Source organism: Pholcus phalangioides, unplaced genomic scaffold, assembly GCF_987345545.1.
Source record: "Pholcus phalangioides strain wild (caught in Gottingen) unplaced genomic scaffold, Ppha-v1.0 ptg000005l_1, whole genome shotgun sequence".
Classification (NCBI taxonomy): Eukaryota; Metazoa; Arthropoda; class Arachnida; order Araneae; family Pholcidae; genus Pholcus; species Pholcus phalangioides.
The window spans coordinates 4,646,790-4,660,711 of record NW_028301598.1 but is presented as its reverse complement, the minus strand read 5'-3'; the positions used below and the strand labels follow the sequence as shown (position 1 = coordinate 4,660,711).

Genomic DNA, 13,922 nt, shown 5'->3' with positions numbered 1-13,922 from the left:
CTTATCTATATCCTCCCTTGGGTTCGAACCCGGGACCGTGACAACAACCTTCACTGTGGTTGATGAGCATCTTGCCACCACGCCACTCGGGCGTACACATATATACAGACACACACACCACGATGGAATGTATATGCACTCAAACTTCCGGCACAACTCACTCGGTAGTAAGCTCATAACGATAGGTCTGGATCGTGTGACCTCACATCCTGGTGTAGGGCCCCTCAGACCTGACTTTCACGGGGCCCTTTATAATGAATTTATAACGTGAAATAACAAAAAATGAGAATCGTCCCGGTCCCCAGAGCTTAAGCCCAGTGAGCCCATCCCCCCCCCCCCAAGTTTGTGGGGCCATGATCTGGTTCGATTTCAATGAAAAAGGAAGACTGATAAAATTAAAATAATTTTATATCCAATATAACTGTATGAGTCAAATAATTTTCGTGTCTATGGATTTTGATATAAATTTATATACGATTCTGACCTACTAATTCTAATAATTTTTAACACCGATCTGTCCAAATAATAATCGCCCTATCTCGCTAACTTTAATCGAATGTCAGTTATGTTCCTCAAGAGGATGGAGTAATCGAGCGATGGTCGAAACGTTGGGAACACGTATTCGACCATTTCCTTCAACAACCGTAGCATCTTGTAGCGCCCTAACACGCCCGCCTTATCGGTGCAGATCTTCACATACAACTGGTATCTTTCCAAGAACGATTGCTCCATGTTGTCCTTCAGGAGTTTTGGCATTCCTTCCGTGTCTCGATTCAGGCCCTGCAACATGCCACAAACGGCAACCCTCATCGTCGCGTATCTTGTTCTGTCTTCAAACGTGTCTCCTTCGAGACTCTTCAATGGCCAGTAAAAAGGCTCATAATCCTCTAATATGAGATCTCGAATGAACTCGAGCACAGTTTGTAAAGAAAACCGTGGATCCCATTGTGGCCCATCGCGGCTCCCGAGCAAGCTTAAACGGACGTTGCCATTGCTCTGCAGGTAGGGGAAGTTAGTACTTCCATTTCCGGTCGTCTTGAAGTGTACTATCGGCGCCGAAAAGGGATAATCTGCGGTGAAAAACACGACGAAGTAAAAGAAGCCACCCTCGTACGGTGTCCCGGGCGGTCCTATGATCAAGGCGTGGACTTTGGTTGGGACGTGGTCATCCCTCTCCGCAAATATTCCGGGTGGCGAGTCCTTCTTTAGGTTCTCGATGTCATATGCGATCCTCTTGAGGCACAACGTGGATGGAGTCATTTTTACTGTTTACAAATAAAATCGAGCGGTAGAATAGGCCTAATATGTGGATTTACTTCATTTAATTTCGACTACAAATTTAGATCTGTAGTATTCAAAAATTGACCCGATGTTTTTTTGATTCGATTGAATGAGCCTTACCGCCTTTTAATCTGTTGAACTTTCGAACTAAAGGAATTACTCCCCTCTTTTTTGACGTGAATACGTCTTTTAACTCTTACAATGGCATTCTCGAAAAATATATCTTAGTTTCTTAATAAAACTCTCTCAAAACGGCAACCCCGACACGGCATACCCCCGTAAGTTTTTTTTCTCCTTATAGCATGTTATTACCCCCCCCCCCCGTCCTATTAATTAACTGCCAGTGGGCGGAGTCAGCTTTTCTCCAAGTCTGATGAGGCGCCGTTCAAGTATTACTTGAAGGGTTTCCGATTTACTGACTTTTGATGACAGGGGGGGGAGGGGGATTCGGATAATGCTTACGTCATCAACCACCCTTTATGAAAATATGAGTTGGATTCAGAGGGGCAGAGCTGGTGACGAAATTTTGCTGACAAGGGGGAGGGGGAGGTCAAAAATGGCTAAAAATTTGCTTACGTAATACTTGAACGGCCCCTAACAGAAGGGAGATAGAAAGGATGTATCTTTTCCCTTACGGGTAGTTATACGATTATGTTTACGGCATAAATAACAGAAAAAACGCCGATCGTTTTTTTTTCCTTGTTTTTTTTTACTGTATTGTGTGTATGTGGGGAGGGGGGGGGGGAAATCATTTATCAGCTCCCAATCGGATTTTTTTTTTTTTTTAAATAGGTGGTAATTTTTTAAAGGTTTAGTGATTTCCAATGTGACTTAAAATGAATAGCAGAAAAATGTTAAAAACCACTTAAGGGATTAAATCATCTGATGATACTGGGAGCGTTCGAAAAGAGTTGCGCAACGAAACGTTCATATCTGAATAAGTATTCAAAATTTATCGGTGTTTTTTATGTCTCCTAAACACAAATCAAATGATGCCTTTCTGGTTTTGATACCTCTTCCTGTTTGAGCACTAAGCTTGCGGCTTGCTTTCTTAACGAAAGTGTTTTACGCCAAGGTTTCTAGAATATAGGTTTTACGCTTGCTAAATGCTAATGCTAAGTTGTGACGGTAGCGCATCTGAGTCTGTATGAATGAGACGTTGTTTATCATAATTAGAGATACGTTATCTTTAATTATGATGCTATGTAGAAGATATTATTTACATGGTACATTTTTAAGAGAGATAGAAAGACGACGTGGGTGCATCTCGTGTGAGAGCTGAAGCTGAACTGATGTTCTCACACACATGGCCCTTCGAACCCTCCGAAGGAGCATCCGGTCACGTGATCATCTCGTGTTTCAGTACAGAATGTACTGAGCTTCTTTCACGTGACCAGAGCGTGCTTGTTAAGAGAGAGCCAATGTGCAAAGTATAATAGTAATAATAATACATATAAGAATATATATTGAGGCTCTACACCAAAGCCGCTTGAAAGAGACTCTTAATGCAGCTTTGCTCTACACGCTACATTTCAAGCAGTCTGCAACGCAACAGTTGCGTCGGAGATGGTGGCGCGCCCATAGAAATTTGTGAAGTCGGTCAGTGGGTTGTGAAGTGGGTTTTAACTATACAGCAATTAAAAATATAAAACAATTTAATCTGCATAAAAGTAAGTTATTTTTTGTTATTTAACATATCTATCAGGTTTTAAAAAAAAACTATTTCACAACATTGATAATAAATTAGTGTTTAAAAACAAAACTTAAAACTGTATATAAAAAAAGTATTTTCTCATCCATGTTATCAACTTATTGTATTCAAAATATTATACAAAAACATTCATTTAGGTTTTTGACGGTTTTCGACAGTTTTTGACATGACAAGCGTCAAAAACCCAACCCTGCCTGCCAGCAATGAACTAGTGGAGCGGTTCCACCGATCATTGAAGCAGTCGCTTCGATGCCACAATGGTCATCGATGGATTGTACGGTCTATTTTTTTCACATTATCTTAGAGCAAATCTTGGGCCCTGCTTGCAACTTGGATTCTAATATTCTGGGAATTTCGATGGCGATTGTTCAAAGTGTTATCATGTGCGGGAAAAAACACATCAAACACTCATGTCAATGGAGAGATTTATGTTTCAGAGTGGAAAAAAAATTCCCTAGAAAAAATAAAGAAAAATAATGACGACAACCTGAAAAGGAGGACCAAAGGGTGACTTTTTTTTCTAAAAAGTTAGAGGGGACGTCTGGTAACCCTACGTATGCCGGACGAGTGCTCTACCTTTCTTTTTCTCTACATATCTCGTGTGCTGCCGTCTACATTTCAAATTGTGACTTTTTAGCTAAGGAGATCGGCTCGCATTCGCCCCTTGAAGTTGTGAACCACAGGAAACTCACCTTCAGCTGACCACCATTGTGGCACCACCGGTTGGGTCCTTGAAGTCCGTCACTATGATCACTCGATCATAAGCGCGGCTGGCTAACTGTGGCGAGAAATGGCTAAAATCAATGTGTTTCTTAACCTCTTTTTCACCCGTAGCCTCCTTTGAGCCACATTTTTTTCATGTGCCGTCCCCCCCCCCCCCCCATTTTTTTTTTTAATAACATACAAACATATACAGAAACACATTAAACATACACTTTTGACCTCAAGGGACATGCCTGTCCTTCCAGTAGGTCTGATCCGGAACATCTTCCCCCCCCCCCATCTCTTCCTATTTACTAAATTATTATTTCTTTTTTTGAGCGAATTCATAGTCATAGTGCACAAAAATTTTAGGAGTAAAGTTGACCCCGATTCAGTGGAGACTCTATGCAGTGCCGTCTAAACACTATGAGCCAAGAGTATAATTTATAATTATATATATCGCCGCCTATCAACACCGAACTCGTAACGTCACTGAAGGCGGCCATCTCAACTAGTAGATCAGTGGCAGATCTAGAGCTCGCTGTTGCGAGGGGTGATTTTTCACATTGCGAATGGGATGACCATACGTCATACTTATTTTTTGGCCAAAGCTTTCTTGAATTTGTTATTTCATCAAAAACATTGATACAAATAATTTTCAACGGATTTATTAAATGCAATATTATCATACTCGCATTTTTCTGGGGGGGGGGGGGACGATCACCCCCGCGCCTGTATTGGATATATTACAAAAAACGGTAAAAATGGCGCATGCTATATCCAATAGCCATAGGCGAAATTACCTTCAGTGACGTCACGAGCTTCGCGCGGAGGCACTAGCTCCTATATATCTATATAGGAGGTAGTGGCGAAGGTCTCCTGCTAAATGGGTTGCTTCTACCCACCAGTGTTTTCTATTTTTCAAGTTAACCAAGTTATGTGAGCAAAACTTATTCAATGAAAATGATGCCAACTTTACTATTCCATCATTGAGCGGAAAAATTTTATTTAGCACGCATCTTATGGACGTAAAGTTATTGGGAGGGCTCACGCGCAGATCCAGAGGGGAGAGACGGATTCGATCGCCCCTACCAAGAGCCGAATAATATGGGGAAAATTTGTCTGCCCCCGTAAAATAAGGGATGATCCGTCGCTTCTTCACTCCATTCGAAGCTGATGATGTCCATCTCGGCCTCATTTACAGCTGAATGCCTGCCTCGGTTCATTCGCAACTGAAGCTGTCTGGCTCTGCTCCATTCGCAGCTAAAGATGTTTGCCTTCGCTAAGGTAGATCGCGGGGGGGGGGGGGGGGAGAATAGGAACGACCACCCATTCCCAGAGCTACTATGAGAAAAATTTGTCTGTCCCGTAAAATACGGGACGATCCGATTTAATCCACACAATAAGTCGCTCTTTTCCGACATATCACCCTGGATTCGCCTCCTTCGACTCTATTCGCAGCTGAAGATGTCTGCTTTTTACTCCATTCGAAGCATCTTCACTCAGGCGCGGATCCAGATTGAGGCGATAGGAACGACCACCCCTCGTAAGAACCGAATAATATGAGAAAATTTGTATGTCCCGTAAAATTCGGGATGATCAGACGAACTTACACAATTTGACCTTTCCACAACACCATCCTGGATCCGCGCCTGAGAGGGCTCAAACATAATATTTCCATAGGTTACTATGGAGACGGGATGGCAAATGTTGGGGGCTCGGTCTCATGGGCCGGATACGGGTCTACATCTATGACTTTCAATTTGCTGTTTCAAACAAGTTCGAACTGGGCTACACAATGTACTTTTTGTAAATGAAACTGCTAATGCTGCACTAGTTGGCTCTCAAACAAGCATTTATGTTTTTGAGTGTGGGAAAAAATTAATAAGATCTTCCCACATCATAGTTTCAACATAATTCATTGAATAAAACATTTAATACAGCATCAATATAATTATTACAACCAAATAAATTCATTTAGAAAATAGAATCTCCACTTATAAGAACAGACTTTTCTATAATGAAAAAACCATAACATGACTAAATAATCCGACTAGAAATATAATCAAAATGAAGACTAGATCTAAACTCCATGTGCAAAACATACTTATCTTGAGGATTATTGATTAACAAGAATTATGTACAGTAGAATCCCGACTATCCGACCTAATGTGGCGGGCCGTATAACAGGAAAGCCGGAGTTCTTAAATTCCCCACTTCGACTATACCATCAAAAACACCATTCCAATACCAAAAAACCGCTCATATTTTGTGATCTCTTGGTACAGGTCAGAACTTTATACATAAATGTGTATGCCACTGCAAAAGCCCAAAGTTGTCTACTTCACGAACTTTCCGGCCCAGTGTCCGAAAGTCGTACTTTCGCCGTGCTTTGGCAACACTTTCTATAGCCGAAAGCCTCCGCGCGAAGCTCGTGGCGTCCACTGAAGTCGTCCATTTCACCTATAGTCATTGGATATACTGCAAAAAAAAAGGTAAAGATTTCACATACGACGGGCTGGTATATCCAATGGCTACAGGTGAAATGGACGACTTCAGTGACGTTAAAGCTTCGCGCAGAGACTTTCTGCAGGCCCCTATATATCTGTTCCTAAAAAATCGGTAACTATGATTCGGGGTCATAGCCATGTTGGCGTATTTTATTTTTAATTTTTTTTTGTATTAATTATGGCCATTTATAATTAGCCATAATTATTATGGTTATCTATGACAACCCTAACGATCAAAGAAATCTGAATATCGATATCTTAGTGATCCATGTATTAGTCATCGACATATAACGGCCGGCCAAAGCACAAAATTCGGACAATAGCCGGCCAGTTCGCGAAGCAGCCAACTTCGGGTTTGGCGGTAACACACAAAAATTTATAATAGAAAAAGGAAGTCCGAGAATATAAATATTGTTTTGGAAATTATGTAAATAATTCTTATTTATCATTTATTATGCCATTTTTCGCCTGTAAATAATCATTATCTTACGTGAAAATGAAAATTAACGCATTGCTTTGTAAATATCGCCAGATTAACAACTTAGAAAAGTTTGGCGACAGCTCCGATGATTTGGTGACGTCATGACGCCAAGAGTTTAGGCCGGATAATCGCGAGCCGGATAGTTGAGATTCTACTGTATTTTATGATTGGAAAATATTGTATAATTTAAATTTTTTGGTATGACTTTGAACATGATAAAACATTCACCATATAAAACAAGATTTCAAGGCACCCTTATAAAAGGATCGATACAGTTACTACTACTTAACCGAACATGCACCTCGTACACACATTCCTTTACGGAATTTCAAACGAATCGGCACATGCCGGAGAATGTATGTTCTGAGTGTATGCTTGGCCCTAACGTATTTATGTTGTCGAGTTGCGCTTGTTTCGAGTTCATGCTGCCATCTGGCTTCCACTTTCTGAAGGAAATGCTTGAATTTTCATGTTTTGTCAGTATCGTGTTGCAGGCCTGCCTGCTCTCTGCGGAGAGACTTTTTCGATACAGTTACTACAGAGTGATCCAAAAGTCACGCAACCCGCTATGAAATATTCGATTTTTAAAATTCTACTGATTATACATCGTAAGTCTAAATTCAACCTTTATCTCACATCACCTGTTCGTCATACATAGATAGTTTCAATTCAGAAAATGCTCAACATATGTTCATGAATCACTGTGTACAAGTTTCGAGTGTGAAATAAAATAAAAATAAATTTTTAAACGGTCCCTGCCCTCTATCTTCGAATTAGATAGCTGTTGCTCTGTCTCTCTTGAAGCCAAAAAAAAATCCAAGTTTTCGAGTGCAATATTCACCGTGATATTTGAATTCCGAAATCGAAGAAAAGCTGGGAAAGAACAGCACAAACCAACAGTCAACGCTTCTTTCCCTCATTTATGCTATTGTTTCTCAGCTTTTCTCCAATTTTTGAATTTAAATACCTCAGAGAATATTGCATTCAGGATCATGAAACTTTTTTGTTGGCTTCAGGAGAGACAGAGCAACAACTTTCTGATTGGAAGTAAGAGGACAGAAGGACCACATAAAAATTTAATTTTTTTATTTTATGACACACTATTTTCTCTCCAAACTGGTACAAAGTGATTCTTGAACACATTTTAAGCATTTTTCAAATTAGAACCATATCTCTACAACTTATATATACACTAAGAACAAATTACGACTTACAGGACACCCTGTAGAAGTTTTCCTTTTGATACTATACTTTTCTAAATGAAAAGTGATTTTTCATTTTCCATGCACACTGATACTTGCAGTAGCTTTTAGTTTGTTGTACGGGCAAGCCTGTTTTTCTCCGAGGAGAAAAGACTTTCTATTCGTATAATTCATTCATATGAAAAACCATTATTTAGACATTCCCAAAGAAATTTTCTAATGTTTCTGCACACAACAAGATGACAATCATCTAATTAGAATGCAGTGACTAGAGAAGTGGATGTTCGTCTCTATTAGGCCAGAAATGTACGAAACGAGAAACAAAATTTTAAACTTGCCTTCAAAGAGTGTATGAAAGCCGGTATAACAAATGAATTTGTCATATGGGACTGTTCACAGAGACCCAAAGAAATTCAAGTTTAAGGCTTAGCATGTTTCCGTGGTTCAGGAATCGAAAGCTCCTGATTAAATTGCATGTTTAAATTATTGTCCATAGCTGGGATCGTTCATTGATGAAAATGACATTGAGAAACTTGATTCTGCGCTATATACAGATGAAGCTCGTTTCATCTGACACGCCCTGTTACCTATGCACCCTGCATATAGTCAAAGCAGCCATTTCATGAGAAAAGACCACAAGCCTGGTAAAAAGGATTTACACTTTTATTCATGAAAGAGGCTTCCCCCATTTTTAACGAGTACTACTACTAAACCACACATACACCTTGTCCACATTCCTTTGCAGAACTTTGTTGTGATATTTCGATGGAAATGTTTCTTTATATCTATAAATGCTGTTTCGTTAAAAAAAAAGTAGTTTTAGGATTTATTACTTACTTTGTAGCATTTCATAACTAAAGTACATGAAAATCCCTCCTTGGCGGGCACTTACGGGACAAAAAATTTGTCCATAAAAGAGGGGTGACCATATCTGAGAAGGTTCCTGTTGAAACTGTGAAATATGGTATTAACAATAACTATAAAATGTTTCATTATTTGAAAATTAACACAATTCTGACAATATAAGATTAGTTTAAAGTTATGAAAGTAGGTAATTATTGCAATGATGCACAGTTGAAATATTATACAAAGAAGTTTAACACTAACAAATTCCCTGGACAAATCATACATATCTTTCGGCAATGCGTGAAGATCACGTTCATTATTTAAAAAAGTCTGCATACTGAATTTACATCTTTTGGAAAAAACTGATCAATAGACATGTTTGATGGGTTCTGCTGAATATTTTAATTCCTTCAAAAATTAGATTCCAAGCTGAGCGATAAAATCCTTTCCCCTCACTGGGTTTACAGGAAACTGATTTAGTCCATCCAGTCCAATACTTCAAAAACCAAATAGTTTTTGACACTGCTTTCTTGCTCCTCACACCCTGCTTCTTCCATATCATCATCTTCTTCAGATGACTCTCAATAATTTCTCGGATATTTTGGTGGTATGCTCTTCTATTCTGACATTATCATTTCTGGAAGCATAATGTTCTGCCAATACCATCATAAATTACAGTATTTGATGACATCAGGGGTAAATATCCCCTCAGTGATAGACAGCGATGATTACTAGAACTGGCCATATTAAACAGCGTGAAATCATGTAAAAAATACAGTAGAATCTCGTTAATCTACTACTTCTCCAAACACCAACTCTGGCCATACTGCTATATTGCTATTTACTGTCATTAATGAGATGGGTTGGAAAGGCGCTGTCTATCGGTGGTCACCTCAAACATATTAGGGAAAATATCTTATTTATATCCTCCCTCAGGTTCGAACTCGGAACCATGACAACAACCTTCACGGTGGTAGACGGGCATCTTACCACCATGTCACTTGGGCATTAATCTCGCTAATCTGGCACATATCAGACCAGAGTGTACAGGATTATTGAAATCACCGGATTACTTAAAGTCGATTGAAAAAGCCCATTTAAATAATGCAAACTTCTGTGGAAAGACATGCAGTGACATGTTTTCCTCTTCCATGGGCACACAAAGAAAACCTGTCTAAAAAATGCCAGATTATCAAGAGTCTACTATACACAAGCAAAACCAGCAACACATGATTTTAGATCCTAAACTCACATCAGAGCTGTCAAACATAAACAAACTTCAAACCAAAATTTCATTCAAAAGTAGCCATAAAATGAACCAAATAAAGGAACTGTACTGCCATCTAGTGAGCATAATTCAAACTAAAATTTCAACTATTGGTGTCCGTACATGTATTTTAATCCAATGGAATCAATGATGAAAATGGTGTCTGTGTCCGTATCTGAAGGTGGCTGTTAAGTAGAGCAAATTACATTTAAATAGGCTTTTTGCCAGAGGAAGTTTTTATTTAAAACAGGGTGACACACTGCATCTGAGAGGTAACCGTTAAGAGGGATTTTACTGTACTTCATTACAAGTTGCATGACTTTTGAATCCCCCTGTGTTTAACTTTTGGTGTCTTGTCAGTCTAACAGATTTATCACCATAGCACCCGTTACAGGTCATTTCTCTTTTCTTTTTTTCACACAAACAGTATTTATCTTGATGTATACATAAATCATTGCGACCTAGGACTTGACAGTAGTAAATGCAATTTTGGACGGATATTGATAGCTATTAAAAGTGTGCTAATTAATAAAAAAATAGTTCACGCAAAAAATGGTGGTGTAAGTGTAAACCACTGCATATGGGCTCTAAATAGCCATCCTGTTTTCTTTTGCCCAGACTTTCATCACGCGAATAATTTGCTCGACTTGCGGGTTGGATGTATTACGAAGCATCTGGAGTATTTCATGGATGCTCTCTCTGAAAAATTTAAAAAATTTAAATTAAAAACTATTATTCTATTAGACTAAACTGCTAAAATGGCATTTGGAGTTCATATCTATACACAAATACAATAAAAATCCAAATACAAAGACCATAGCACGCGAAATGTCCAATGAGGTGGCTAAAAAAACAGATGTCCATAAAAAATATGGATGTCAAATATATCTAAACCATATAAAAAAACAGCAACCCAATAAGAGCAATAAAAAAACTAATAATTAATAATGTATAATACACTGCCCATAAAAATTATGGTTGTCTTATTCTAAGTATGGATAGCTTCTCGTTATATTCCATTATGCCTATCATACTTTTTAAATGTGTCAATTGTGGTAGAATTCATGACCTCTGGAAGTAAGCTGTTTCATTTATTCACAACCCTATTAGAGGAAAAACTCCATGTGACACCATAACCTACAATTGCCCCTTACCAATCGATACTGGTGTCCCCTTGTCGAAGCATTTTATTGAGACGATGTATTAAATATATATACCTAGAAGGGCCAATGGCAGTCATTTGGACTGCTGCTTCTGTTTTAATACAAATACAAGGCCATAACAGGCAAAATGTCCAATGAGGTGACTGAGAATGAAATTCCCATGATATAACTTAATCACAAAATTTTTACAATAAAAAGTCACAAACATTGTCCCACATGTTTGTTAATTTGTGAATTTTGAAGAAATTTGCTTTTTCTCAAATATAAAGGTTGTCCATGAAATGACTCCCCAATTTCGAATATGAAAATATAGAGAACACTTTTTCACAAGATTTACCATGAAAGAAAGATAAACATTGCACCACATCGTACATTGCTCCATTTTAATAATGTGTACTCTTTTTATACGTGTATATCACGGTCAGACTATTTAGGTATTCGCATACGCCATGGATAACATGTAATATTGCGTTACCATATATTAGCACATTGAGTAAAAACCTGCACACTATCAAAATTTCATTCTGCAAATCAATTGATAAATAGTATATAAATTGACAAAATTCATGTTTGTCTTTCATTTCCATCATAATCATGGCTCTACAGAACTTAATAATTACTGCAAAGCAGATGTATCAATGTATAATACAATGTGAGAACAAATAGACAAGCTTCGTGAAAAGTACACTCGTGAATGGTAGTGGAAGAAAATTTGTTTGCTTACTTCGGTTCATGTCCTGCAATTATCATCTGAAGAACTCCAACACAAGCGCCTCTCTTACCTTCCCAATACTCTGGATTAGGGTCAGCTTTCTCGAGGGTATCAAATGCTTTTGCTGCATAGAAGAACTGGCCCATCTAATGTTTTAAATGTTCCAAAGGAAAAAAAAAGTATTCATTGAACAAGCAACCCAAACAGAAAATACAGCGAAGCAGTGTTGACATTGCTTAGTAAAGTTATGGCTAATAAGAAATGATGTTCAGTGGACAATGTGATCATTAAAAAATAAATTTTTCTGCCATCTGTGTATGCATATTAGATCATTCCACTTTTAAGTACACCAAATTGTCATTTTCTAAATTTTTCCTAGCAAATATTTGGGGAAAAAAAGGTCTGCTCAACATATGTGTTGCATTGCTGTGATGGGTTGTAACTCCCCTGAAGAAAATTAAACTTTCCTGTAACTACTACTTTTTGAATATTCTACAATCATATATTTGTAAGAAATGGTTGCTAAGAGCTTGGAATCACTGCCTGAATAGTTGAAATCCGCTTCAAGTTAACTAGTTAATATTTGAATGTTTGTATGATAATGTACATCTTTTAAATATGAAATATATAGCTGATATGATTTGTTTTCTTAAACAGAATTTGAAAATTAGTTCTCAAAAATCAAAAGTTTGTAAATGTGAAAGATGCTCAAGGAAATGGCATGTGCTTTAGAACCAGAAGACTAGTTTGAAATGAACAGTTTTGTAAATATGAAGAAATACTTGGCAGTTTGTAAATAAAGTGAAACTTGCTTATACCAAACACGGGTATGAAGAATTTTCACACATATAATGAAGCTTTTGCATTTCCCATGAATTTCATATTGCTTAGCCATGCTCATCAAGAGGGTACGGATGTAATGAAGTTTAAGTGTAAAAAATATTTTTGCTGTATTTTTCGACTTCATTATAAGTGAGTCTGACTGTACACACAGGGTAAACATGAATAGTTCTGCCAAATGAAAGGGGGTGTTAGATGAGCCCAATTACCCTACCAACTATGTCCTATTTTGAACATTTTTGAGTTATGGTGGATAATTGATTATGTAAAAAAAATGTGACAAACCTGAAAAAAACTCAAATGTGTAATGTTTCCCACTAGACCTATATGCAAATTAAGCACATATTTAGAAAAAGGAGAAGAAATCATATAAAGTGGCGTCATTTGCATCAGAATATCAAGTTTACTGGTGAGCTACAAGTGATGAGATTTTGGCAAAATTCAAAATCAAATTATCGCCAAAATGTTTAATTGCTGATTCTGCAAATACCCTTTTCGTGACAATTCAATTTAGAACTTTGTCAATCTTATAACGCTTATAGCTCGCCTTAAGTCTAAATATTCTGAAGGAATTGCTGTTGCCTTTTGGAATCTTTTCCTGCTCTTTCCAAATATGAGCTTAGTTTGCATGTAGATCTTACAGAAAATTCATGCCGTCTATCCTGGAAAAAGTTGTCTTTTTGATTTGTACAACTGGAAGCTAGTTGTAAAATTTTTGAAGAACTTTGGGGCAGATGTTCCTGAATTATTATTTTTTTAATTTTCTTCACATTGATCTCATCATTGCCACATGCATTTCAGAAGCAATGTTTTGTAGTTCTCCTAAATCAGTTATCATCAAACTTTCATTCGTGCATTTTGAATGAAATCAATAACGACTTTCATTTACCAATTTTACATATAGGAAACACAGCAAAGCTAATACAGACTGGAATATCTCTTGTGGAAACAAAAATGTGCCATCTTTCTAAAGCGCTTGCTACTGGTTGCAAGTTCACAATTCTGCCACCATTCTCTCATCACATCAATTCAACTAACTCCTTCAATTGAAATCCCTAACACCCGTGAAGGGGCCTGGTCAATTGATACTAATAAGCCACATTGAACAAGGTGATGATGTACTGGAATCTCACAATGAGGGTTTTATGGAGTGAAAAATAGCCTTCATAGTGAACCCATTCCGATTGATGGCCAGTCAGTCACAGAA

The 13,922-nt window shown here is 37.8% G+C and overlaps 2 protein-coding genes across 2 annotated transcripts in view; both read right to left on the bottom strand.

Annotated features, from left to right (window-relative positions):
• Positions 1 to 389: 389 nt before the first annotated feature.
• On the bottom strand, positions 390 to 1,537 carry LOC149085768 (ubiquitin-conjugating enzyme E2 Z-like). The gene has a single exon (XM_089232378.1). It carries the CDS (start codon positions 1,258 to 1,260, stop codon positions 535 to 537), a length of 726 nt encoding a protein of 241 aa, XP_089088504.1. The 5' UTR covers positions 1,261 to 1,537; the 3' UTR covers positions 390 to 534.
• Positions 1,538 to 10,223: 8,686 nt separating this feature from the next.
• Ttc26 (tetratricopeptide repeat domain 26) overlaps positions 10,224 to 13,922 on the bottom strand; it is a 36,794-nt gene continuing 33,095 nt past the window's right edge. The window contains exons 16-17 of the mRNA XM_089232162.1: positions 11,888 to 12,021; positions 10,224 to 10,699 (exon numbers count right to left, since the gene is read on the bottom strand). Coding sequence (XP_089088288.1) covers positions 10,588 to 10,699; positions 11,888 to 12,021 — 246 coding nt within the window. The 3' untranslated portion in view covers positions 10,224 to 10,587. The remainder of the gene's footprint in view (positions 10,700 to 11,887; positions 12,022 to 13,922) is intronic.